This window comes from Phoca vitulina, unplaced genomic scaffold, assembly GCF_004348235.1.
Source record: "Phoca vitulina isolate PV1807 unplaced genomic scaffold, GSC_HSeal_1.0 scaffold1, whole genome shotgun sequence".
NCBI lineage: Eukaryota > Metazoa > Chordata > Mammalia > Carnivora > Phocidae > Phoca > Phoca vitulina.
Genome location: NW_022589704.1, coordinates 54198192 through 54226135, shown reverse-complemented (window position 1 = coordinate 54226135; position 27944 = coordinate 54198192). Strand labels below are relative to the sequence as shown.

Sequence of the window (27944 nt, the reverse complement as noted above, 5' to 3'; positions counted from 1 at the left end):
GTCGGCCTCCCCACCCCCCGGACCGCTAGGGGGCGCTGCAGGCAGCTCCCCGGAAGCTGGCACCAGGCGCGGCCGGACCGCGGCAGGCGCCCGACTCTTGCGTCTTCCGGAAGCGGAGCGCCGGAGCCACAACGGCTGGGTGTGCAAAGCGGCGGTGGCGGGCGCGGCGGAAGCGAGGAGACCTGAGGGGGACCCGGGCCTGGCTCCCGCGCCGGGGTGGAGCACCATGGACGAAGCAGGCAGCTGTGCGAGCGGCGGAGGCTTCCGGCCGGGCGTGGACAGCCTGGACGAGCCGCCCAACAGCCGCATCTTCCTGGTGATCAGCAAGTACACGCCCGAGTCGGTGCTGAGGGAGCGCTTCTCGCCCTTCGGCGAGATCCAGGACATCTGGGTGGTGCGGGACAAGCACACCAAGGAGTCCAAGGGCATCGCCTTCGTCAAGTTTGCCCGCAGCTCCCAGGCCTGCAGGGCCATGGAGGAGATGCACGGCCAGTGCCTCAGCCCCAACGACACCAAGCCCATCAAGGTGCAGGTGCCCGGGTTGGGGTACCCGCGGGGGTGGGAAGGGATGGGGCCGCCCTGCACCTGAAGCTGTGTCAGCGTGGGGTCGGGGTAGTACAGCCCCTCCTTGGGGCGGACTGGGCAGCGCTTGGCATTCCGGGGGCGGGAGGATGGCGTTCGAGAGAGGGGTGCGGGGGTTTGGACGGTGCGGAAAGAACGTCCGCCCCGACTTGAGCTGCAGAGCTGACTGGGCCTCCCTCCACTCCGGCCGTCACCACTACGCAGCTCTGGACTCCACCGCCCACCTCTGAACCAACACTCTCATAACCCCGTTTACCATGTATAAAAACAGGTTTTGTTTTTGTTTTTGTTTTTGTTTTTTGCTTTTCTTCAGGTTGGTACTGAGCTTAACAACTTGATAAAAGTGTATGAAACTGTGGCCTCTCTGGTGTTGGGCGTTTGCCCAGTACCAGACGAAAGTGTACATGTATATAATGTTTGAATCAAGGTGACTAAAACTGCTGCTATTGTATATTTGTCACACTATTGTGATTTTTAAAATCCTCTTAACTAAGCCCTCTTTGTGAAAGTAGTAATGGCATACGTTTTGTTATTGCCACTTTTCTTTGAAAGCAACCAAAGTAAACTGCCTTAAGAAGAGCCAAATCAGGGCGCCTGGGTGGCTCAGTTGGTTAAGCGACTGCCTTCGGCTCAGGTCATGATCCTGGAGTCCCTGGATCGAGTCCCGCATCGGGCTCCCTGCTCGGCAGGGAGTCTGCTTCTCCCTCTGACCCTCCCCGCTCTCATGTGCTCTCTCATTCTCTCTCTCTCAAATAAATAAATAAAATCTTTAAAAAAAAAGAAGAGCCAAATCATTGTAATGGTAGTGTAGTGGTATTGTTATTAAATGCTTCTTTGTATACTCTTACTTCACCCTGGAGGTATTTATATTGTTTCCGCACTTGCTTGTGTAAAATTAAAATAACTGACACGTGGCAGGAAGGGTGATTTTGAGTTATTTGGCTTTATCTATGCTTTCAGCACAGTGCTTGGCAAAAGGTAGGCCCTCAATATATCCTTATGGTCAGTAGTAGCCAAAATGTCATTCCTTACTGTCTGTGAACTCAGTTCAGGACCCATTCCTGAGGATCTGACAGTTGCTTAAACTGTACCCTCACCTGTCCTGTAGAAAAAGTTGCTGTGTATGTAATTCTGTTGGAGACTTCCACAAAATTCTCTTTTCCTCGACTTTTTTTTCCCCCTTTTATTCCTCCCATTTACTACAGAAAACTGGTAAGAATATTATTAATCCTGACATAAATGAAAGACTGAAAGATATTTCAGTCTCGGAGGTCTTCCCTATACCTCCATCCACAAAAGAGGAGCATAGGAGTATACCAGCAGTACAGTAGACCACCATAGACATTCCCTTTATTTCCACCTCCCCAACTGTCTGAAATGGAGCAGAACAGATCATCAATAAAATGAATTGTAAGGCCACAGCATATGCTAGATCAGGGGTTGACAAACTTTTTCTGTAGGAGGACAGATAGTAAACATTTTAGGCGTTGTGAGCCACATACAGTCTCTGTGACATGTTCGTTGTTTTTAACAGCCCTTTAAAAATGTAAAAACAATTTTTAGATCATGGGCTGTAGAAAAACAGGAAGCTGTGGTTTGCTGACTCCTGTCCTAGATTGGTAATTTTTATCTCCTTCTAATTAAATTAGCCTAGAGGATTTTTTTATACTTTTGAGTATAACCAGAGATCTCTGGGCAACCCAAAAAGTGCCCCAAATCTCAAACCTGTATAATCCCCTTTCCTTGATTAAATTCCTACAAGAGAAGTAAAAGTCCCAGCACTGAAATGTACCCTCCCTTTTAGCCGCAGAGAAGTTACTCCCCAAAATAATTCAAGTTTAAGTTGTTTTCCACATTTTGGTCCACTCAGTTTCAGCCAGAAGTTTGTTGCACTACAGGACCGAGCTAGACAGTCTTAAGTTCATTCTTCAGCAGGTTCAGCTTCGTCTGTCTTTCACTGGAATGTAGTTTGTGTTTCTTTTTGTTTTTTCTGTATTTCCTGTTAAATTAATTCAGCTTCAACTTTTCTCATGTAGTTTGCTTTTGCAAAGTTCCAAAGGATCTGTAAGACACATAAGAAAATTATAGCCCTGGGCCTGCAGCCAGAAAAGATTGGCTAAGTAAGAGTTATTCTGTGACCAACTACATTATCTGGAGGAAAGGGGTAAAGTCTTGGTTTTCAGCTTCGCAAGAATGTCTCTTATTTAGAGTCTGTAGTCTGAACATAAAGTCTCAGGAGAAATCTCCATTAGGTGGTTAATTATTATACATGTGTTCTGCTCAGACATGCCTGCCTTGTTGGAAATTTGAAACACTCTAGACTTCTAAAATTTAGAAATTTGTGATCTGATGACACCTCCAGTCTCAAATCTTAACTTGAGACTCTTCTCCCCCAGTGTCTTCCCATATTCGTAAAGGTTTCCTATTTTATTTTTCTAATGATCATTCATTAGTGATACGTCCACTAGACTGACTTTCTAATGGGTCATTTCTGTATTGCTCAGTACTCTATTACTAATACCTCATGCACTGCTAGTGTAAGTTTATTGAAGGAGTAACAGTAGACTCTAGGAATATGTCTCCAGCTGCATCTTGTCAACGAGGCCCTATACCTCTATGACAGCTGTTTTCTAAGCAAACATACGATCTTCTGTTTCATATTTTTGAAATCCCATGGCTTTATAAGTTCTCTGTCCTTTGGGTTGCTGCCTCCTACTCTGGAATTCCATAAGTTGAGGTTTTCTCATACTTGAATGGTATACAGCCGCCCCTTTAAAGTAGAAGAAGAAGAAAGAAACCTTAAGGGCTTTGTGTGGTGATTTATATTAATTGTATTACATGTCTTCAAGTTATAAAAAAACAAAACTATTCATTAAAATTCTTATCCTTATAGCTCTGTACAAATCCACAATCCTAATTAGAGATTTTAACATTCCTCTAGGATAATATAAAACCAAAACAGTTTTATAAAGTAATGAGTAACAATCTAGTATCATAATCCAAGTAATAAATCTAAGTAATCTAATGTCACAGATGATGTTTCAGTAAAAGTAAATTGCTAATAGTAGAAAATGGAGCCTCAGGTAGTCCTGTGCATTTTCTTGCTCACATAAATCATTTGGATGGTCCCTGAGGTGATCCAGAATATGGTTATGTTACCTTTTTTAAAGGTTAATATTAGAAAGAAAACAGTTAAAAATAATGACATTCTAGACTTAAACCCAACTATATCAATAATTACATTAAACATAAGTAGACTTAATGTGCCAATTAAAGGCAGAGATTATCAGGATTTATAAAAAAAGAAAGACCAAACTAAATACTATTTAAAAGCGACATAAAGATACAAAGTGGTTGAAAGTGAAAGGATAGAAAAAGCTTGTGTGATGTCATACAAAATGGTCTTCAACACAAAGAGTATTAACAGAGAGGGCAATTTCATAGGAATAAGAATATCAGTCAAAAAGTACATAACAATCCCACATGTTTATGCAGCCAGTAATACGGCTTCAAAATACATGAAACATTATTGATAGAACTAAAAGGAGAAAGATAAATTTGCAATCAGGTTTTTATACTCCTCTCTTAGTATCTGATAAAACAACTAGACAAAATCAGTAAAGATGTGATATTTAAATAATACTATTAATCAACTGTAATTGGCATTTATTAGACACTGTATTCAGCAACTACGGAGTATACATTCTTTTTCAATGCACTGACTTCCTCTTGGCAAACAAAAGTGCAAAAGTAAATGCAGACATTGGTATTATATAAAATGTCATTGCAGTAAGATTGCTTTAAAAAAACTTTTTGACAAAACGCTATTACATTGTGTTTCACCTAACATGACTCTCGCACTAATAATGAAGTAAGTATACTTAAGAAATAGGAAAACAGTTAACTGATTTTTTTTATATTATTTTTTGGATTTTGTTTGTTTCTTAGGTTTTCATTGCTCAGTCCAGATCATCTGGAAGTCACCGTGATGTTGAAGATGAAGAACTTACGAGAATATTTGTTATGATACCAAAGTCCTACACGGAAGAAGATCTGCGGGAAAAATTTAAGGTACTTATGTTTTCTAATCAGCTAGCATCTGTGGTAACTTAACAATCCTAAATTGGTTGTATGGTTATTAAATCTCAAGTGTTGTTTGAGTTAGATGATTAGATTGATGGTAGAGAATTAAGGAACTGTTTTTAAGTCATCTATTTCCATCTAGTTTTAAAATATTAAACCTAGAATAAACTAACTTAAAAAAAAACATAAAAACTGAAAAATATTAATGATGGTATTTTCCCCTGTATAAGGAAAACACAGATTCAGGAAAATAAAGTATAAAGCCTGGAGTTTTAAATTAGGTCACATACCTAGTAGGTGGTGGAACCTGCTCTTGGTCTTTACACTTTCAAAGTACCCTCTCACCACTCTGTTGCTCTCATACAGAGGGGAGTCAAGCAAGCCTGAGTGTGTGAACTGTATTATTATTGATTAGTATTGATTATAAGCCTGTGGCATGTAGATGTACTTATTCACAGAAAGGCTCATCCTTTATAGAATTTTTGTCCTAAAATTAAGCCTTTGAAGGAGTTCTATTTAAAGGAAAAAAAACTACAGCTCTGAACCGTATAGCAAGATTATAGTCCATGAAATTTGAAGAGAATTTTAAATCTCTTTTTAGCCATTGATTTTTATATATGTGATATACTTTCACAGAAATTATTAAAAAGCAATTCTTAAATTGTTTTGAGTTGTAATTTTTCATCCTTTTTCTAATAAGTTTCCCAACACTATGAATCAGGTGGGCAACAAGCAAGAAAGAAAAGAAACAAATAGTGAAAAGTAATTTTCAAACATTCTCTGTCCTACCCCAAGTAAGAGTTGAATAAAATATCTCAAAAATAACAACTACCAAAAATATATATTCCATACTTCTTCCAATAGTAAGAAAGAAGCTTTTATCTTATATATTTATAAATTTTTATCTTTTTCTGAGTAAACAAATATGACATTTTTATCCAAATGTATAATAATTAAGTTGCTAACTGGTTACGTGAGAATTTTACAAAATAAAAAATAAACACTAAGGGGGCACCTGGGTGGCTCAGTTGGTTAAACATCTGACTCTTGATTTTGGCTCAGGTCATGATCTCAGGGTCGTGAGGTGGATCCCTGCATAAGGCTCCACACTCAGCTCGGAGTCTGCTGGAGATTTTCTCTCTCCCTCTCTCTCTGCCCCTCCCCCTGCTCACACACATACACTGTCTCTCTCTAAATAATAAATAAAATCTTTAAAAAAATAAATACTAAGAATTTGTATCCCATATTTCTACCAACATTAAAAGTAAACTTTTAGCCATATTTTTCACATAGAGAATTGACTGAGTACGTCAGTGTGTTTTAGTGATACACTTTGAGAGGCTCCTCTTCAAAAGAATACATAATCAGTTATGTCCTGTTAGAAGGCAGACAGCTGTAGCTAATGTTTAGTGTGTCCCAGACCCTTTAGGTCTATTAGTTCATTTAACTCTTAAAATAACCCTTTGAAGTAGGTACAACTTTTAGCCCCATTTAACAGGTAAAGAGATAGGCACAGAGAAGATAACTAAACTGCTCAGTTAATAAGGGACTGAACTAAGATTTGGATATGGAAGGTTCAATTCCAGCTTGTAATCACCACTGAGCAAGGCTTTGGAGCTTTCCAAACCATGTACACATTCTTACGTGCCCTCCATGACATGGGCAAATTATTTGATTTCTCAAAGACTCAGTTTCCTTGTCTGTGAAATAAATAGTATAACATATATAGATATACAAAGATATAATATATTGTGTGTATATACATATACATACATATATACATACACACATACATATTATACATATATCCTTGAAGAACTGTTGTAACAGTAAGATAATATATGTAAAGCAAATGCTCAGAAGATGAAAATGAAAATCATCATTATTTTGGTTGTGTTATTATTTGCCTATATCGTTAGTATGGTTCTTTTTCTAGTGCCTCATTAGTTTGTGACATTTGGATTCTGTTATTAAAAATGGCTGTAAATTCTAATTCTCATTTCTAGTTTTGCCAATAAGGGACACAAATAAACTTTAAGTTCTGAAATAATCTGTTCAGTTATTGATTTTGACTCATCTAAGATCATTTCTTTTAACTCTCATAGGTGTATGGAGATATCGAGTATTGCAGCATTATTAAGAATAAAGTAACTGGAGAAAGTAAAGGTTTGGGTTATGTTCGGTACTTAAAACCATCACAAGCTGCCCAAGCAATAGAAAACTGTGATCGAAGTAAGGATATGTTCATTTAACATATTAAAGACTTCTTAAAAACTTTTAATTATTCTAAATAACTGAATTTAACACTTGGTTTTGCTAATAACCATACGTGCTAATTTAATCCTAGCAATGGGAGTTTAAATATATGTATATACCTAAGATGAAAATTATTTTGGGGCTGTGATTAAGTTTTCATTGAGGCACTGTCTTGAAGAGAAATATGAGCAATTGCATTAACTTAATAAGTGAAAATACTGTTGCCACATTTTGGTTATTATTTCTATAGTAATTTAAGATTTTTAAGTATTAAAAAATTGACTTACCCTTTCAGGCTTTTTTAAAGAATATTTTTTCTTTGTATTAAAAAAAACCTCAAATTTTCTGTTATATTTGTTCATGTTTAACCTAAACCTTAAATAGAATTAAGTATATACTAATAAACATAAAGGTTAAATTTGTGACTTAGTGTAATATTTGCCCACATAGGTAACTAAATATATATTGGGTTAATTTTGAGCTAGAGTGACATTAATTGGATCTTTTGCTGTTGCTGGTATATATAATGAAGAATAAGAATTTTAAAGAAACCGGGGAAAATATCGTTTGTTGTCATACTCCTGGTTATATTGACCTTGAGAAATGAGGAATAATTAAATTAGTAGGTTTTAGGGTATTATAAAGATCTATATGTACTGGAAAGAATTATTGCTAATCAGTAGAATTCTTTTTTTTTTAATTATATTTTATTATGTTATGTTAGTCACCATACAGTACATCATTAGTTTTTGATGTAGTGATCCACGATTCATTGTTTTCATATAACATCCAGTGCTCCATGCAGAACGTGCCCTCCTTAAATAACCCTAAGATACATACCAAAATTTCCTCTCAGATCCTTCTGAATTTCTCAACCAGCATTAATTGAGTACCTATGGTATACTCAGCAATATGTTAAGTAAAAAGATACAAAGGGAATAAATATATAGCTTTTAAGGAATTTAATTATATTGGGTAGCCAAGATCTAATAGACAAAAAATAGTTAAAGAATAATAGAAGAATTTTTAAAAGGCTCTTTGAAAGCAGGGAGTATGTTTTATTTGTCTGTTTCTGTCATTCCTAGTACCTAGTACTGTTAGTTATAGGCCCTCTGTAAGGATTTATTGAGATCTCTATCAAAGATACTGCCATTTTTAATAGACTCAATAAAAATTTGCCAAATGAGAAAATGTTTAAAAATGTGTGGTATGGTCCAACAGTGGTGAGAAACAAGTGCACTGAGAGCATGAGAACACCTCTAGAGGTAAGATTGACATCTGGTATAGAGTAGGCAGGAAAGAGGGTGAGAGCAGTTTTAGCAAAGGCACAGAGCTAGGAGTAAACATGTCTTTGCTTAATACTGTGAAGGCAACAGTCTGAAGAAAACGTAATAATCCTGTTGAGAAATTAGGAGATAAAGTTAACTAAATACATTGGCACCATATATGGGAGGTTATAAACAGTTCAACCTCAGTTAGGATTCCCTTGTAGATTGTTTTAAAAGGAGAAAAATAACTATTAGGACAGTTGATCTAACCACAGTATCAAGGATGGATTTCCAGAGAAAGAATTCAAAGTGACTGGTTTTATCCTTTTAGGAGCCACTGAATAATATGATGAAAGCTATGAACCTTCTCCTTTGAAATATGCCCATATGCACATATACATAAGCATTTTGTTTAAAGTTTCAGAGTTCATGGAACCTTCCCACTTTTTGAAGCTCATCTTTGAGCCCCTACTTAAAACCTTTGATCCAGAGGCAAAGAGACCACTTAAAGAGTTGTTGTAATTAATTGAAGGGAATCTGACTTAGAAACAAAGGCAAAGAAATTAGAGTAAAAGAACAGCTTGTAAGTGTATTTCAAAGGAAAAATCTTGCTAACAGGTTGAATGTGAAGAGCCCTATAGGATTTTGATGTTGAGCCAGGGAGAACGAGCCATGATGCTTTTTGTAATAGCGGGGAGACTGGAAAGGATAGGATAGAATTGCTGATCTTTCATGTCTACATTGACGCATAACTTGAGATTCTTGCACTTTTTGTTTATTCTTTGCCATCTTCCAAAAAGCAAAGAAGTAGGTCTGGTGCAGATGGCCCTTGTGTAGATTTTGTTTTATACAATTACAGTTAAAAGCTAAGCACTAGCAATAAAGTATATTTGCAGGTGTGTTAAATTTGCTATGAAGTTTGAAAGTCATAGATTCTCTTTTTCAGGTTTTAGGGCAATCTTGGCTGAACCTAAAAATAAAGCATCTGAATCCTCGGAACAAGACTATTATAGTAACATGAGGCAGGAGACATTGGGACATGAACCTAGAGTAAATATGTTTCCATTTGGTGAGTAAAGTATCCTTTATTTTAATAGTATAAGTAGTATATACAATTGGATTTGGATTTCATAAAATATTCTTTAGTCTCTAAACCTCACTTAGTGAATAAAAGTTAGTATGGGGTTTTTTGAGAAGTTTTTCATGACTCCTCATGGTCTTAATATTTAACACTTGTGTAACTAGTATTTAACACTATGTGTAACATAGAAAACTATAATTGGAAATTATTATATTATATTATATAAATGTATATTATTATATTTTATGTATAACAGAAATATAATTATATGTTTATATTATATATAATTATATATTTCTATGTGTAACAGAAAAAAATAATAATTCCAATTATAGTTTTCTGTGGTTAGTTATGTATTATCTAAATATTAAACTACATCACTGCCACTTTTTTTGAGTGAGCTTCTGCCTCTGTGTAGGACCAAAAAGTATGAAAGACCTATCCTGATACCCCTCAGTGTGAGTCCTAAGATTTTATCCCTAAGGTACTGCTGCTTTAAAATTAGGGCTAGAGAAAGGAGAGGAATGACAAAAGTAGAAGTTAGCCAAAGGGAGAAATGAGTGATAAAAGTAAGTCCTATAAATGTTATTTGGCATAAACTTTCTTTTAGGTGAAACTCGTACCATATTTTGCAGTTTTGCATACTAAACATATTCCTCTGAAGTTAGACTACACATTTCTGCTTATATTTCTGTGTCAAAGGCAGGGGAGTGGGAAGAGTTGTCTGTTTTTTCACCATTGGTCCCTTTGATAGTGCTAATGACCAAGAACATACTACAAAACACAGTGCCTTGGTCCAATGCAATGGACTTAATGACAGCTCATCTTACTTGTACCTAAAATGTTGACTGTATAGAAATTAAAAGATGTACTTTTTTTTTATATTGTTGGAGAACAACAATCTGAGTTTTCAAGTTTCGACAAGAATGATAACAGAGGCCAAGAAGCTATCTCCAAACGCCTGTCAGTTGTATCAAGAGTTCCTTTCACTGAAGAGCAGCTTTTCAGTATTTTTGATATAGTACCAGGATTGGAATACTGTGAAGTTCAACGAGATCCTTATTCTAATTATGGTAAAATAATGTCTATTATTTTTTAATATACTGTGTTTTGTTAAAATGTCTTTTCTCCAGTGGCACTTCTTATGTCAGATACTCTTTCTGTGACAACTTTATGTTTTCTTTTTCTCCACTTCAAACTTTCAAATACAATGATACCTTAATAAATAAACCCCTGAGAATATATCTCCTTTATATAAGTCATTTATTTTTATTTATTTATTTATTTATTTAAAAGATTTTATTTATTTATTCAACAGAGACATAGCGAGAGAGGGAACACAAGCAGGGGAGTGGGAGAGGGAGAAGCAGGCTTCCCGCCAAGCGGGAGCCCAATGCGGGGCTTGATTCCAGGACCCTGGGACCATGACCTGAGCTGAAGGCAGATGCTTAACGACTGAGCCACCCAGGCACCCCAAGCCATTTATTTTTAAAGAATATTTTAAATCCCACAATATGGAGTGTTCTCTCTTTCCAGTTGTACAACCAAAATACCTCAGGATGGGGTCCCTGCACCCTGATTAATGCTAGGCAAAGTTCTAAAACCCTTAAAGCTTCCTCCTCGTCCCTAAGTGTCTCTTTTTTTGTTTTTTAAACTTTATACCTCAAAATGAAACTCCTTCCCTTCATTTCAAGCATCTAATTGCTCTACTTCTCTCTCTACTTCTTCCCAGTCTTAATTATAGCAAGGCTCTGGGGCGCCTGGGTGGCTCAGTCAGTTGAGCGTCTGCCTTTGGTTCAGGTCTTGATCTCAGGGTCCTGGGATTGAGCCCCATGTCAGGCTCCCTGCTAAGTGGGGAGTCTGCTTCTCCCTCTCCCTCTCCCCCCCGACTTGTATTCTCTCTCTCAAATAAATAAATAAGATCTTTTTTAAAAATCTGAAGCAAGGGGCGCCTGGGTGGCTCAGATGGTTAAGCATCTGCCTTCGGCTCGGGTCGTGATCCCAGGGTCCTGGGATCGAGCCCCACATCAGGCTCCTGGCTCAGTGGGGAGCCTGCTTCTCCCACTCCCTCTGCCTGTCTCCCTGCTCATGCTCTCTCTCTCTATCTCTGTGTCTCAAATGAATAAATAAAATCTTAAAAAAAAAAAAATCTGAAGCAAGGCTCTAATATCAGCCATTTGAACTTATTAACTAGTTAATTGGTTAAACCTAATACGTAGTGTTGGCTTAACCATCTTCATAATTTTTTAAGGTTTTTTTTAAGGCTTTTTGAAAATGGAGTTATTGTGGCATAATGGAAAATGGTTGGCATTCCATTTCACAATAGACTCAAAATGCAAATCCCAGCACTGGCACGTAGCTCTGAGACCTTGGCAGTTTGCTTATCCTTTCTGAATCTCTTTCTTCATCTGTAAAAGGGGATTATTAATACCTTCTATGCCAAGGTTAGATAAGAATTAGAAATGCTGTATGTAAAATACCTAATGCAAGTCCTGGCACATAGTAGGCACTCAGGAAATCTCAGGAGCTTATTGGTTTGTTTAGAGAATTGGAGGGGTGGCATAGAGAAGTCATACTTGGCATCTCTTCTAGTACTATAGATACACTCGATTTAGTCCTTTCCGGGTGTTACGGATGTAAGGGGAAGTAGGAGAGTGAGTCAGGTCATCGGGCTGGCAGGCCTGGAGTGGTGCCACTTTTCACACAGACACTTGCACTTACTATTACTCTACCCACTGCTGGTCTCTTAGCACGACTACCCGTCTAAGCCTACTTTGGACCATCTCCAACCCTAACCCAACCTTAGACTATCATTCTTTATTCTGACTCTAAGGCACACACTTTGTGTTTTTTGGCACATTCATTATTATGTATAATTCTATTTATTTTGTATTTCTTTCCCTTTTATCTGGTATGTTGAAATGTATTTGTTCCTTTACCTTCTATATCGTTTCTCTGGTTGAATATGTCTGATAAATAAATATATGTGTTATTGGGCACCTTTTTATTAATAGAGGTATCATCATAGAGTTCTATCTGAATTAGTTTTATATGTTCATTTGCTATCTGAATTTTATTTTCATTAAAATGTTGGGGTGCTTGGGTTTAGAAAGGAACATGAAATTATAGCAGTGTTTTCCCCCAAGTGGGTTATATTGCATATATCAGTTATATATTATATTATATTATATTATATTATATTATATTATATTATATTATATGTATGGGTTATATATTACGAAAACTTTTTGGTTGTGTTACAGGCTCATGGGTTGTCCATATATGGACTCCAGTATAAAATTATCCCCCCATTACAGCATCACCCTCCTGAATTGAAATCTATTTCCTTAGCTGAAAGCTCTCCAAAGAAATGTGAAATATGTGGCTTCTAATCTGAGAGCCTCTGTTCCCTACCTTTTCTTTTTCATAAATAGCACTTTTCCTTTCTCTAGCACTGCAGCAAGCCTGATGACTGTATGCTTTTATCAGGCTATATATTCTCCTCATTTCATTTCCTACTCAGTATGATAGGGAAAATTTTAAAATTTCAAAGCAGATTTCAAAGAATAAAAATGTAAGAAAAACTGTTTGGCTTTAGGTATATCTATCATATAAGAAACACCAATATCCTAAAATTAAATTCATTGGACAGAACTTACTCTAATAATTACACATTTTCCTTAAAATATCATGTTTATATTTTTGCCAGAATCTGGTTTAGACTTTGTAGGAACATAGCTGTTGCACATATGTATAAGAAAACTTTGTTTTCTGACCCATTTGACTCTGTGTTAACTAGTTATGTGATTACAGGCTATTTCTATATTGTTTGATTTTGTGGCAAGACAGGCTTTGGTACCTTGTGTTCTTTTTAACTCCTGATATTCTCTACTTTGTTTTAGGTCATGGAGTGGTTCAGTATTTCAATGTAGCATCAGCTATTTATGCAAAATACAAGTTACATGGGTTTCAGTACCCTCCTGGGAATCGGATAGGTGTTTCCTTCATTGATGATGGGAGTAACGCAACAGAGTAAGTACTATCTCAGGAGGGTTTACAGCAGGGCTTTGGGTATACATGATGTGACTTGAAGAATAAGAATAGAAAGCAGTTGACCTCTTGGGTGAGGAAGTCACACAAAATAAGTTACAGGTCAGAGACTGAATATTTCTAGTTTTCTGTAAATTATCAGTTCTTATCTTTAGTCTTCTCAGAAAAATGGCAACGCAGATGGTAGCAGCACAGCTTGCATCAATGGTGTGGAATAACCCAAGTCAGCAGCAATTTCTGGTAAGTAGGTAAGAATTTAACCTCTTTCATACATCAGTAGGCTATAAAATAAATGTGGCCTTTGTTTATTACTATGTAAGAAAATTTTCAGAGCTACAGTACAAGATCACATAGAAGTCATGATATAGATCTCTTTAGCTCTTGGCTTAAAATCCTTAAAGTGCAGTTTTTCTTTTTCTTATTTTGTACCTAACTCTTCAACAGCAATTTGGAGGAAATTCTGGATCACAGTTGCCTCAAATCCAGACAGACGTTGTACTTCCATCGTGCAAAAAAAAAGCCCCTCCTGAAACTCCTGTGAAAGAAAGACTTTTTATCGTGTTTAATCCTCATCCTTTACCTTTAGATGTATTAGAGGATATATTCTGGTAAGATTTCAATTCCACGAAGTTACGTTTATAATATAATTGATTTAAACCAGTCATTTAAGCCCTCTCACAAACTTGAAACTTCCTATATCTAATACTTATCAGATAGAAATGATTTGTTCTGTAGTTTAAAAAATTCTTTATTTATATCACCTTTTAAAATACATGATCACTTCTTTCTCTTCTTTATTATTTATACATCTTAATTCTCCACACAGAATTTCCTGTTACTTTGTTTTGAAGACATAAAACAGTATTGTTTTGGGGCGCTTGGGTGGCTCAGTCGTTAAGCGTCTGCCTTCGGCTCAGGTCATGATCCCAGGGGCCTGGGATCGAGCCCCGCATCGGGCTCCTTGCTCGAAGCCTGTTTCTCCCTCTCCCGCTCCCCTTGGCTTGTGTTCCCTCTCTCGCTGTCTCTCTCTCTCTGTCAAATAAATAAAATCTTTAAAAAAAAACAAAACAGTATTGTTTTGAAAAATTGCACGCATAAAATGGACAAATCATTTGTTTCTTGATAGAAAATACATCTGTGTCGACCTTTCCTCTAGAATTCTTTTTATATAACTTTTCCTTAGTGATTGTAATACAGCTGAACAGAGTAGCATTTTCTATTTTGTCAGCACTCTGTTGGATCCTTAAGGATTATATTGAGTAAATAATTACTTGATTGTAAGGAAGAGTACATAATAAGTGTAGAAAAAGGAAGGCTCTTGTTTATTTTTGTGTTTTTAATAGAACTCCTTTAATCTTAACTTTTTTCTTTTTGGTCTTTTTCCTGTTTGCCTTATAACAGGGTTAGCAAAGGGAAAAAAAAAATAAGAAGCTCATTGAAGAGCTGCACAAAACATCAGTAGTTCGAATATTTTGACTTATTTAACTGATTCATGTAGTTTATTTCTTGAACATTTCCTTTGCGCCAGGCAGTCATCATGCTAAGTGCAAGAGACATTGTGTAAACAAAAGATATGATGTAAATAAGACATAATAGTTCTTGTCCTCTGAGAACTAATCTCATGTAGGAGACAAACCAGTGAATAGGATACTACAACCTAGTGAGGTTGGTGTTGTGAAAAGGAATGTCCAGGCTATGAAATACATAAGGGGAGCATCTATTTCTGAAGCTCTAAGAAGCAATGTATAATGGAGACCTGACAGATAAAAATAACTTAGCTAGAGAAGAAAGGATTTGGGGGGCAGGGGTGGTTATTTCTGCAAGAGAGAATGTGAAAGGAGATGGTTAGAGTATGGAATTTGAGAGACTGGGAGGGAGGGTGAAGTGGGAGAGGACAAGGCCTATGTCAAGGAAGGCCCACAAGCTATGTTAGGGAGTTTGTCTTCACCCTGGATGGGATTTTTAAGGAGGAAATGATCAAATCTCTGTTTTAGAAAGATTGTTAGAAAGACAGGGTAGAAAATAGATTAGAGAGGGATAAGCCCAAAGGGCAGGGAAACAAGTGAGGAAGGTATTAGGGCATTCCAAGGAAAAGATAATGACCAGCTGCATGAGGAAAGAGACCTGAGTGAGAATGAAGAGAACTTGACTAATAGAGCACGTGTTTGAAAAGGAAGATTGACTTGAAGATTGGATGTGGGGAGAGGAATGGAAGAGGAGTCCAGAATGGACCCCAATTTTTGGACCTAAACAGTTGTATTTTTATCAATTTCATTTGATTTTTTTTTTTTTTTTTTTTAACTTTGTTTCAGTCGTTTTGGTAACCTGATCGAAGTTTACCTTGTGTCAGGAAAAAACGTGGGGTATGCCAAGTACGCAGATCGAATAAGCGCCAATGATGCCATTACTACTTTACATGGAAAGATCCTAAATGGAGTCAGACTTAAAGTTATGCTGGCGGATTCCCCAAGAGAAGAATCTAACAAACGACAAAGAACTTACTGATTCTTGAGGTAAGCCCTTTTTAGTCTGAATTTTAAAAACACGTTGACTAAATATTATAGCAAGAGGAATATGTATAGAGTTTCTTTTTAGGGATTTGGAAGTTGTCAGTTAAAAGCATTGTGACTTAGTGCTTGGCTAGTAAAACCACAGGTTGGGTTAATTTCACAATATATTTTTTTTAAACTTGAACTTTTTAAACTTAAATGTTTTCAGTGTTTACTGGGAGAATGTTTTTGCCCCTCTACAAAATAAAATCAGATTTCAATGTAGAAAGTTAAAGTGGGTTTTTTTGTTTGTAATGTTTTAATATTAAGAATTTAATTTTTTACCATATGTTTATGTAACTTTAAAATTGAAATAGTGCTAAAGATTTTTAATTTAGAGAATTAATGTCAATGTCTTGAGTTATAACTTAAGGTAATTTGTAATAACCTTTATAAAGAGTGTTTTGACATCTCACTAGTGAAATGCCTAAAAAGCAGTATCAAATAATACGTCTTTTGGACCTTTTGAACCTAGATGTTTTTCTCTGGACTTGTATTTGTGAGTTTGTGCATTAAAACCAGACATTCGAAAAGTATTCTCATGTGTATATATGTATTAAAAAAGGAACCCTGCCAATTTACCAAAAACTCTTGTCTATTATAACGATACATACAGCCATATGAATTTCTTTTTCTTTTAGTTTTCAGAGATCAAACTTATATTTCTTTTTCTGTGATAGTCAACACATATCTCCATGGCTTAGGGAAACATTCTTTAAAGTAGAAATGTTCAACTCTTTCACTTTTTTTGTTCTGGAAATGAATTCTGAGTTTCAGGGGTAGCTGAGAGTTTCCCTGTTCCCACACACACCAGCTTCCCAAGTACTGCTGGTCAAATGGTAGCAGTTGGCAAGCACTTTAGATTGACTTGGAAGTTACTGACTTGAAAGCAAATTTCTTTTACCTCCGTTTTCTTTCTGACCAATTATGGTGACTAGCAGGTATCAGAGTGAATTGTGTCAATCCTTACTGCTGATGACCTTTTTTCTAATAGAGCAAGTCAGGTGATTAGTTCCTCCTTCCTAGAAGGCAGTTGGCAATAGGAAATGCCCGTTGGGCCCATTATGAATAATCCTAATTTAAAAATGTCTTGAAATGTTTTATTTAATTACAAAATTCATTCCCATTACCCAATACAATGTAAAAATATTTAAATGCCAGTGAAAAAGAATTAGCAAGTCCTTCTTAAAACAAAACTGTTTACATTTAGAAATAAAATGTTAAGACCTGAATTCTGGTTAGACAAGCTATCTTCTAAAATAGCACACAAAAATGTGTTTGTTTGTGTCTGTGAATATTTTAATATATAGCTAACAATTCTTTTATTCAAAGAATCCTTGTCCTTAAAAAAGGACAGTAATACTAAGTTCTTAATATGGGGAAAATACATGAATTACTCTTGTGGTTGAGCCTTTCCTAGTGATTATTTGTATAGTATAAAAATATTAAACTTAAAAATCAGAAGATATGGCTTGGAATTCTAATTCCGACGTTTAACTGACTGTGATTGGGCAGATCTCTTCACCTTTCTGAGGCTGATTTTTTTAATAGGGTTATTGAGAGAAAATTAATCAGCAGAATTCCTTATAAAATATAATCATGTTTTGCAAGTGTGAGCTAAAACTTGCCTTGGTGATTTCAGTGAATCTTTGACATGTCATCTTACCAGAATGGTCAGAAACTAAAAGTTTAATGATACAAAATGTGGCCAGCTGCTGCTGTGCGAATGAAGCTTTATAATACCACGTTTTCCCTGTAAAAGTGATGTACATTTATCCCGTTCCCTACATCAGAGGAAGTACCTATTCTTCAGCATGACTATTCATAAAATATAAATCTATCCTTTTTCCCTTTATTGAACCGTTGTACCTATTCAGAGCAAAGATAAAGTAGGTTCAGGTTAGCTAAAAATGGTAGGACATAATCAGCTGTATTGGTTTTGAACGTCTTAAAAGTTGCAGCACGTTTTTTAAATTTATTTTTGCGGTAGATTTTCTGTTTACTGTGGACTCCATGAGATTCTCCTCCTTTGTTGGTATATTAAATAAATGTATTATTTTAAGGTTCAATAAAATAATATGAAAGAGTTTCCCAAATTTTACAGATTATAGCAGTTGAAGTTCTTTGGGAGGGGGAGCATTTTTTTTATTTGTTCCCTTGATTTCAAGGGACAAGCACCACTCATAAAGGCTGGTTCCTTTTGTCTCTGAGAAATACGCCTAGGATTAAGTGAGCTACACCTATGAAATAGGAAAAGAAACTGGTCTAAGAATATAACTTTGAAAGTAATTGAGTTCTATTTTGAACTGGGTTTAATGTACAAAATATGTCTCTCTTTCTATTTGAGGAAAATAAAAATTTTAGTATTTCAGAGCATCCTGATTTTGTATTAATTCACAGCATTTTCCCTTCAGAAATTCAGTACCTGCTTGCATCATCCTTCTGAGTAAGTTTGGTTTTGCTTATTTGGGGACATCTGTGATTAAGTAAGCAGATAACATTGGTTATTTTGAAATAAAAGAAATTCCTAACATTTTAGGAATACTAAATACAATAGCTGTTTCCTTTCAGGTGATGATTTTCATACTTCTGTTGTGTTCTTTCTACAGAACAAAGACTAAATAATGACATAATCCTCAGCTGACTGACTGAAAATGTGACTGGACGCACTCCCTGTGGACAGTTGACCGCTTTTTTTTCATATACCTGATAGTCTGTGCACAACATTGTTTTGTCTGGGAAGCACGGATTGTTGACATGTATTTTTGAATTCACACGTCAGTGCTAAAACTAATATAATAGTTGTTTCTTAGAGCAATATGTTGTTATATGTAGCAGAAATAAAGTTTTCTTTGCTTGACTAAATCATGCCTTATTTATGTGAAAGAAGAGAATAAAACATAACAGTGTTTAGAATTTGACAAAATGACATATTTCATTGATTTTGAGATGCACATTTTTTCACATTTTTATATTTCTGAAATTGAACACATCTTGATATCAATTGTGTGCCATACTGTAATTGACAACCTGTTTTTATTTCTTAATAGAACATGAAACAGAGGTGCTTCCTTCAGTCAGTTGCATCTGAGATTCAATAAAATATGGTAATTGCTGCTCAACCTACACATGCAGATTGGCTACATACTTACACTTAATCTGAGGCAAGAGCCAAAAGACATATCAGAAATATTTTATACTGTATTTTTATAGTTATGCCAAAATTTGTTGGTAATTTTATAAAGATCTTTGAAGATTATAGAGCAATGGTAATAAAGAAAAAGAGTTTTAGGTTATTATTGATAATAAGTTTAAATGAATGTTAGTGGCTTTGCAGGAGGGTGGACATTTTCCTTTATAAACACAAGATATAATGGCCACTGTAAAAACGTGACACGTAAGTAACTTCAGAACAGACTATGATAGAAAGAATAGTCATTCCAAAAAAGGATTAAAAATTAGGACCCTACTCTGCTTGTATTTTGAAAATCCAAGAAAAATTTTTAGCTGCTCTTAAGGTGAATAATATGTATCAAAAAAGGTATATCTAAGAAACTCAGCATCTTAAAGAAAGATAGAAAGATACTATAAATGGTATGCAGTTATTAAAACCACTGAATTACCTCCTCAATATGCTTCTCACATTCTGAGTTAAACTAAAAATAATGAAAGATTAAATTCACTGAGCATAATAGAGTATTGCAGTTTGACATGTCTCCATTGAAAAATTGAAATCCTTTTTTTGAATCAGTAATTTTAATAGATTTAGATAAGAAAATTTCCAATCTCATCTTCCCAGGCAGGACTTACTGAGAATGGAATCTTTGTGAACCAAAGGGCATATTTTGAAAGGAAAGTAAATGCTCTTGTTCGAAATGAAAAAAAAAAAAAAACCTAAGTGAGGAGATGAGGATTAATTACCAACAGGTAGACTTACTCATCCTGAACTCATTTACTGTGCACATAGTTACATTTTCACGGATTGAAACCAAATTGTGTCCTACAGGTTATCAGACTCTACCACTCAGGTAATACTTGAATTCCCCCAGAAATATATCTGGCAGCTGGTTAATCTAAACAGTATAAAAGTAGGGAAGGCGTTCTCTTAACTCATACCTGAGTCCATTGCATCTTCGATTAATCCTCATAATTAACAAAAGTTGATTCCCCACAATTTTCACCTTATTAGTCTTTAAGTTTTTCACTGGGCCATATGATAGCTTTCTTTCTTTTTATTTTATTTTATTTTATTTTATTTTATTTTATTTTATTTTATTTTATTTATTTATTTGACAGAGAGGGAGAGACAACGAGAGAGGGAACACAAGCAAGGGGAGTGGGAGAGGGAGAAGCAGGCTTCCCGCAGAGTAGGGAGCCCGATGCAGAGCTCGATCCCAGGACCCTGGGATCATGACCTGAGCCAAAGGCAGACGCTTAACGACTGAGCCACCCAGGCGCCCCAATAGCTTTCATATACCCTCCTGACCTCCAAATTTTCTATTTGGATGAAATAATCCCAATTTCTCCATTCCGCATTTAAAGTCAGGGAGCCAGTTTCAGCAACCAGTTGTGGTTTTGGTAAGGTGTCTTCTGTAGATTTAGTTCCTTGATTCTTTCATATAAATTCTAAAGAGATTTGTAGCATAGTTCTCTGCCTGCGAAACACTGCTTTTACACTGCAACCTTCTGTTGCATTTTCCAGCTGCATGTCTCAGTTGTCCCTTGTAGTTGAGCCCTAAAAGTTTATTTTTTAAAAGCCAGAATGCCACATTTTTCTTAAAACGAGGAGGTTCTAAAACCTAAGAAATAGCGTTTAATAAAATCTAGTGCTCATGTCATCACTTAGATGTTTACTTTTCAAATGCACTTTGGGTGTAAGAACATGATATATAGATATTTAGATGCTCTGCATATGTCAGTTACTAAAATTGCCAACAGAGGGGTTTTTATTAGGTGTGTACTTCATTAACTTAAAAAAAAAGCAATTCAGATCAATAAACTTCTCTTTCAAATATGTGGTTCAAATATAAACAGCATCCAAAATAAAGCCTGATCAAAACTTTCTTGTAAATTCATTGTCAGGTCTTTTATGGTAGATTATAGATGCTGAAAGCAGGTATCAGATTTGCTGTTTCTAGAGCATCATGTCCTAAGCTATGTTCCTTGAAATACTAGTGTCTTGAGAGAATTCATTAAGTGTTCTTTAGGGAAGAAGTTTTCATGGTCAAAGATATTTAGAAAATGTTTGGTTATTATTGCACAGATTATTTTGACCATGAACCTTCTCAGAGCCTTTAATATGCTAATATATATCATCCCTGTATCTCCAAAAGAAGACCATGGTTTGCACTGGGAAATGTGTTTTTAGAGGCACACTACTAACAGGCCACTGATAATACAACGAATGTATTTTAGGAAAGATTCTTCTGCAGTATATACTGTTTTTATTCAATGGTAGTGGTGTGGTTTTTTTATGTTTATTTTTTATGCTTTTTTATCTCACCATAGGTAAAAAGTTAATGCAAAATACTAAGGAAATTATTACTCTAAAATTTTCATATTCTCTGAATGTTATTCTCTTTTAATTGGAACCTACATGATATCAATGAACAGAAAGAAAATAGAAATAAGAGATTTTACCACTAGGTGGTGATAAACATTGCCACTCAGAAACAGTGAAGCGCAGCATTCCAGTTTTATTTAAAGCATTGAGCATGAAATGACAGGATTTGTATTGTCTAAAGCAGTGGTTTTAAACTTTAGTGTCCACAAGAATCACCTCAGGTATTTGTTTAAAATACAGGTACACTGAATTGCAAATTTGGGGCTGAGTTTCTCAATAAGCTCCCTAAGTGATTTGTTAGGGTAGTCAATGGCATTGACTTTGTAGTATATTGGCCTTAAGAGATTCTATATGTTGGACCTTAAACTGGACTATTGTAAAAATAAGACATTGAGAAGTTCCTGAGTCTTTACCTTAAGCATTTTTTAGAATTTAGCATCTGCTTTAATTTAATATCAGTAAATATGAATTACAATAAGAAATTGAAAAACACAAGCAGTCTTAGAGATAAAGCAAGATGTCAGGCCAGCTTTTTTATGTTAGCAAATATTTTTTTTCTGTTTGTATAGGATGGTAATTATTTGCTTTTGCCATTCAAAGCTTCTATCTTAATTCATTTTTTATTTACATTTATTTTGAAGTAAATTATTTTAATGAATTATCATCAAAGATTTTGTCTCTAAATAAGTATATAGATGTATCATTCTTTTTAAATGGACAAAGGAACATGAAGGTGATGTAATTATCATCAGTGTTTAAAAACAAATAGAATAATCACAGGAGAACAGAAATACACATGTATGTATCTGAGTATTTTTACAATCCTAAAGTGAATCTTCTTACAAAGTGAATGCTTTTTTTGATGTACTCACAAATCTGTTCATTTATAGGTACAGTTTAATTTTCAGTAACTTCTTAATTATTTGCCTAAAACTCAGTGAGGTCAAGAACAAATGAAATATATATATATATGGCCTTTTCATCCAGGGGTATAGCCATATGCAAATTTTATTCCATAGGTGGATAGTAAGCTCTATTAAAATCATAGCAACTATTTTTACATATGACTTCAGTAAAGAGAGAAAACATAAAGGTCATCCTTACTAGATAAGAAGTTTCATTTTAATATCTGAATTCTAATAAATGGATTGCATTATTTCCTTTTCTAGAAACAGTAACTCAAGGACACATGGATCCTGGGAACTGAAGGTATGGTATTACTAGGGAATCAGCTAGAAATATTTAGTTAACATATGAAGTTGGAGTTCGTTCATTATCATGACCACGTTTTGACCATATTTAAGGTAGAAAAGACTTGTCCTCAGTAGAATATGGAGGTCCCTGATCTTATACTTTGAGAAAGTTACCAGGCCCTATGAAAATCCATTTGAGTGGTTATCTGTCGCAGGAAAGAGAGTCCTCTGACTGTCTTAGATGAATTGCAGTCACTATCCAGATGTCAGGACCCATGGGAGCCAGCTCAGCTGCAAGCTGACTAAGGCCACAAGCACTGCGGTGCCCTGGAGACGGCCTTCCTAACAGTGCTGCTGCAGAAGTGGTGGAAGGAGGGCACCAGGAGACTGTTGGAGGAAAATCATTTTTGTATTTGAAGTACAAAAATCAAGTACAGTTCTCTATAGAAATTGGGAAAATGTTGAGAATAGGACAACCAAAGTGCTTACTCACAGATACTCCTATGAATCTACACTCTTTTAATTTTCCTGCCGGTACTCCGTTTCTGATTTTGTAGGTGAATGCTGTTGCTGCTGACTGATTTTCTTGCTCATATATTACCATCATTTTTCAGCATTAGTAATACACAGGTCACAGCATTCATTAGCACAGAGTTCTTAGAGGGTTTCTGGGCTTGTTTGTTCTGTTCGGTTTTGTGTGGTTTTTTAATGCTAAAAGGAAAATTAAAGTCATCTAATTAAAGTCATCTAATTAAAGTCATCTAATTAAAGTCATCCTCATTTGCTGGAAGATTTGATATACAAAAATACATCATTTAATTTTTTTCCCTTTCATCCTTGACAAAGTTGTTATATTGGGCTTTGGCACTAGAAAATAGTTTTTACATTCTTAAATTATTGATCCTTTAGCACAAGAGACTTCCTTCCTCTTCCACATTAGTACATTAGTAACTTAAGAATGTGACACTTGGGGGACAGTGTAGAAGGAGATTGTGATCTGTGACTGATAGGACTGACTTTAGGAAGAATCTGCAGTGGTTGCTGAAAACTGAAACTGGCTGACTTGCATTGGCAAGGCCAAAATTGGACCAACAATGACAAAAAAAAAAAAAAAATACTTGCAGAAATAGCACTCATCTTGGTTTAACCATCACAAACTCCTACTAGGGCCCATCTACCAGTTAGGTACTACCTTGGCTTAATCCTTCCACCAGAAACTCCTAGCAGGGCTCATTTCCTTCCACTTTTACCCTGAATCTGGGAGTCCTAGGCACTGTCACATAGTCTCATCTTTCACCCAGCCCAATCTTATTTCACTACTGTAACTCAAAGAAAGTATGCGGGGGGAAAGAATGAAAGTAGATTTCCTTTATATCATCCTGAAAGATGAGCAATATACTTATACTTAATAGCTTTCAGTTACTTGTCATATAGGAATGTATCATGTCTTGAGATCTTACTGATAGTTAACCTTCAGTTTCCCCAAGAGCACGTTTCATACATGATACCAACATTGCCTTTTTGGACCTGTTTTCTCATCTAGAAAATAAAAGCGATAATAAAGGCAGTATAAATACAAACACCTGCAACATTCCTATGACAGTTTTCTGCAAAAATACCCATGAAACATTGAAATAAAAAAAGTTAATGTTATTCATAGAAACTTAGGTAAGAATAATGGAAACTAGAAGGAATTTTTGCTAGGTAAAGCCTTACATAAGAGAGAGATTTTTATAAATGGCTGACTCAAATTCCATGTCAAAATAACTTGTTAGTAAAGCAAGATGACACCTTAGCCTCCCATCATCTAACAGTGCTTAGTACCCTATGTATAAGAAAGCTGTACTAATCACTTGAGGCAACTATCGAGAGTCCCATCAGAAGAGGCTTTCTGGATTCTTAACCAGTGGCACTGAAGGTGTACTATCCTGGAGCTTTTCCTTAACCAAGTGGGCCACAGCTGGTATTCACTTAAGGGTAGGGGGGTGGTAGTCATAAAAGGGAAGAGTAATGACAAGAGCAGCAAAGTGACCCAAAAAGATCTCTTAGCCTCTACCTATGACCAGATTTAGAATACTTAGAGCAAGATTCTTTAAAAAAAAAAAAAAGTGTTCTTTCTAGCCGTCTTTCCTAAGAATTTTGGTCTTATTGCAAGGAAATTCATTATCATCTACGCTAAGCCTACATCTGATGGACTTCCTTGGGTTTACTGGAGGAATGAAATGGGTTTAACATTTCTGACTACCTGCTGGATCATCATCAGCACTTGAGTGGACTGAAAAAGAGCTGAAAGCAGTCCTCAGTGTCTGCCAGTTCTGCAGCTGACCCTACTAAATCTGTCCTCACTGAGAAACGAATAACTAAATGGACGAGATTTGAACAAGCATTTCACAAAGGAGGCCAGGAAGGAATCACAGTTCCGTTTTTTTGTGTTTGTGTTTTAGTTTTGGGGCAGAGGAAGGGAGAATTGGGTAAATTCCTTATCTTTTTTAAGAAACATTAAAACATTCTCGTTTTTACTTTCACAGGTTATGTAAGTTTAAGAATAATTTTTAAATCTATTAAATGTTCAGCCATATTAGTCATCAAGGAAATGCATGTTAAAACTCTAGTAAGATACCCTTACACTGTTAAGAACAGCAAAAATTAAAATATTGACAGTACCAAGTGTTGGTGAGAATGGGGAGCAACAGGAACTCCCGTGAACTGCTGGCAGTAGGGTAAATTGGCCCAACCACTTTGGAAATGTTTGACAAATACTGACTAACGTTGAAACATACATCTACCCTCAACTCAGTAATTCCACTTCTAAGCAAGTATCCAACAGAGATAAGAACACATGCATACAAAAATATATAGAGAAGTATATTCTTAGCATTATTCATAATAACCTCAAAGTGGAAACAACTTGTGTCAACAGAATGCATAGAGTGAGATGCTGCTCTGTAAAAAGGACATGAGCTAACTTGCTACATGTGATAATTTGGATGAATGTTATAAACATGATGATAAAAGAAACAAGCCAACAAAAATGTGCTGTATGATTCCCAGTATAAAACAGTTCAAAAACAAGCAAAATACACCTTTAGGCAGAATGGAGTGGGGAGAAGTCAGAAATGGGGCTGATGGTGTGCTAGTGATCTTGTCTTTCTTCACTAGCATAGTGATAACTTTTTGAGCTATACTCTTAATGGTTTATGCATTTTTTAAAATTTATCTTACACTTCAGTTAAAGGTTTTTTTCTTAATGAATTCAGCAAAATCAGCATGAGGCTAATGGGACAGACAATTCTGCAGTATGAGAGAAAAACAATATCTTGAGGCTTTTGGAAAGAAGGGCTTTGTTTTTCCAGTGCATGTATAGCAAGAAATATTAGAAAATATCTGCCTCAGCTCCCATACTGATGCAGCAGAGCATTATGATGATGAGGGCAGAAGAGTAAGAGAGTGGGAAAAGAAAGGGAGAAGCCAAATTAAAATTTGTGTCAGAAACAATAGATAGTCCTAGTGCTAAAGAAAATCTAGCCCCAAATGAAGAAAGGTGAATATCAAACTGGTTTTCAGAAATCTGCAGGGTCTCCTGAGCCAACAAAAGGAAGATGTTCAACCAGATCAGAGCTGCCTTCCTCCGTGTTCTATATTGTGTGTAATAAGCTTCCCTTTAAGGCTTTCTGCAGCTTAAAGATGTTACAATAAACCAAAGCACCAGAGTAAAAGATAAACTTTAAAAAGCACCTTCAGATAAATTTAGTGAGAGAAAAGGTACAGATTTAAAAGGCTGATTACAAAGATTTATTCTTTGAATAATAGGTGTTCCCAAAGAAAACAAGAACAAATTAAACAATAAATAGTTTTAATAGGAGAATCCTTGATCTAAGAAAAGTCTCAAGTCTAAATGAAGATCCTCTTTTTACACATTAAATGCCAGCTGGGATGGAGCAGAGTTTTGTAGTTTAGGATTTCTCCAGTCAAACACATGTGACTGTAACGGAAAAACATTCTGTGATACGCAACACACACTACGTACTTGCCCTTTATGGAAAAAATTACTTGAATATAATCACTACATTACCAAAATGAACCAAAATTAGGAAGAAAAGAATGAGGAAAGAAAGTATTGAAATCAATAAAACTATTAGGATAATGCAAATAATTTAAAACAGATTTATTAAATGATTTATCTCAAAAAAAAATTTTTTTTAAAGATTATTTATTTGACAGAGACAACGCGAGAGAAGGAACACAAGTAGGGGGAGTGGGAGAGGGAGAAGCAGGCTTTCCACTGAGCAGGGAGCCCGATGCGGGGCCTGATCCCAGGACCCTGGGATCATGACCTGAGCCGAAGGCAGACGCGCTTAACGACTGAGCCACCCAGGCACCGCTTATCTCAAAAAATTTAAATGGTGTTTAATAACCCCAGATTAACTTAATGAAGGCCAGGAAGAGATCACAGTTTCTTTTTTAAGATGTGAAATGAGGGGTAAAATCCTATCTTCTGTTAAAAAAAAATAAATAAAACTTTTTTACTTTGAAAATTAAATGTAAATTTAAGAATTTTTTGAGGGGTGCCTGGGTGGCTCCTTTGGTTAAGCACCCAATTCGCTCTCAAGTCTTGATCTCAGGATTGTGAGTTCAAGCCCCATGTTGGTCCCATGCTGGGCATGGAGCCTACTTAAAAAAGAGAAGAAGAATCTTTTGAAATCTGTTAAGGTGAGTAATAATAAAATTAATAACAGAATGTTTCCTGCCCAAATCCTTGAAAAAGATAAAAAAGGAATCGCATATTTGACAAAAGTCGAAAGAAATAAGAATAGCAATTATGACCAAGACTGTTTAAATTGTTTAAAGTCTAAAAACAGAATGAAATGATTTGCTTCTTCCAGAAGACTTACCTTTAATCAAATTCTGTCACATACGCCTAATACTAAAGTATTTCAGAGTACAATTAGAGAAAGTATAAATAGCATATTCACTACATAAAATTACAATTTGTAGTGAAGACAACAAACCCTAGAGTTTATATGCAGAATACTATAGGATTAAAATGGAGAAATACAAAGGCCTTTAAAGTAGTGTAGAGGGGCTCCTGGGTGGCTCAGTTGGTTGGGCCTCTGCCTTCAGCTCAGGTCATGATCCCAGGGTTCTGGGATGGAGCCCTGCATTGGGCTCCCTGCTCAGCAGGGAGCCTGCCTCTCCCCTCTGCTCATGCTCTCTCTCTCAAATAAAATATTTTAAAATAGATAAATAGTGTGGAGATTATGGTGGAGACCTTAACATGTATTCTGTGAACTATCATAAGACAAACCAAGTAGAAGGGAG

The 27944-nt window shown here is 35.9% G+C and overlaps 1 protein-coding gene across 11 annotated transcripts; it reads left to right on the top strand.

Annotated features, from left to right (window-relative positions):
• Nucleotides 1-89: 89 nt before the first annotated feature.
• On the top strand, nt 90-23743 carry RBM45 (RNA binding motif protein 45). 11 transcript variants are annotated; one of them, XR_004299921.1, is made up of 11 exons: nt 90-526; nt 4531-4653; nt 6771-6897; nt 9136-9258; nt 10158-10343; nt 13173-13302; nt 13476-13560; nt 13765-13928; nt 15633-15833; nt 18270-18315; nt 18479-18734. XR_004299921.1 is itself a non-coding variant. In XM_032407388.1 (11 exons), exons 1-9 carry the CDS (start codon nt 227-229, stop codon nt 15823-15825), a joined length of 1431 nt encoding a protein of 476 aa, XP_032263279.1. In that variant the 5' UTR covers nt 90-226; the 3' UTR covers nt 15826-15833; nt 18284-18315; nt 22602-23743. The 11 variants fall into 11 exon arrangements, 9 of the variants coding, with proteins under 9 accessions (XP_032263279.1, XP_032263272.1, XP_032263267.1 ...); XM_032407388.1 differs by lacking the exon at nt 18479-18734 and adding an exon at nt 22602-23743 and having other exon boundaries at nt 18284-18315; XM_032407381.1 differs by having other exon boundaries at nt 18284-18315.
• The last annotated feature ends 4201 nt before the right edge of the window (nt 23744-27944 follow it).

Coding starts and splice junctions, on each gene's coding strand:
- RBM45 (XM_032407388.1), top strand. CDS start 227: ATGGACGAAGCAGGCAGCTGTGCGAGCGGCGGAGGCTTCCGGCCGGGC. Junction 6,898..9,135: donor AATAGAAAACTGTGATCGAA/GTAAGGATATGT, acceptor TCTCTTTTTCAG/GTTTTAGGGCAATCTTGGCT. Junction 13,929..15,632: donor GTATTAGAGGATATATTCTG/GTAAGATTTCAA, acceptor ACTTTGTTTCAG/TCGTTTTGGTAACCTGATCG.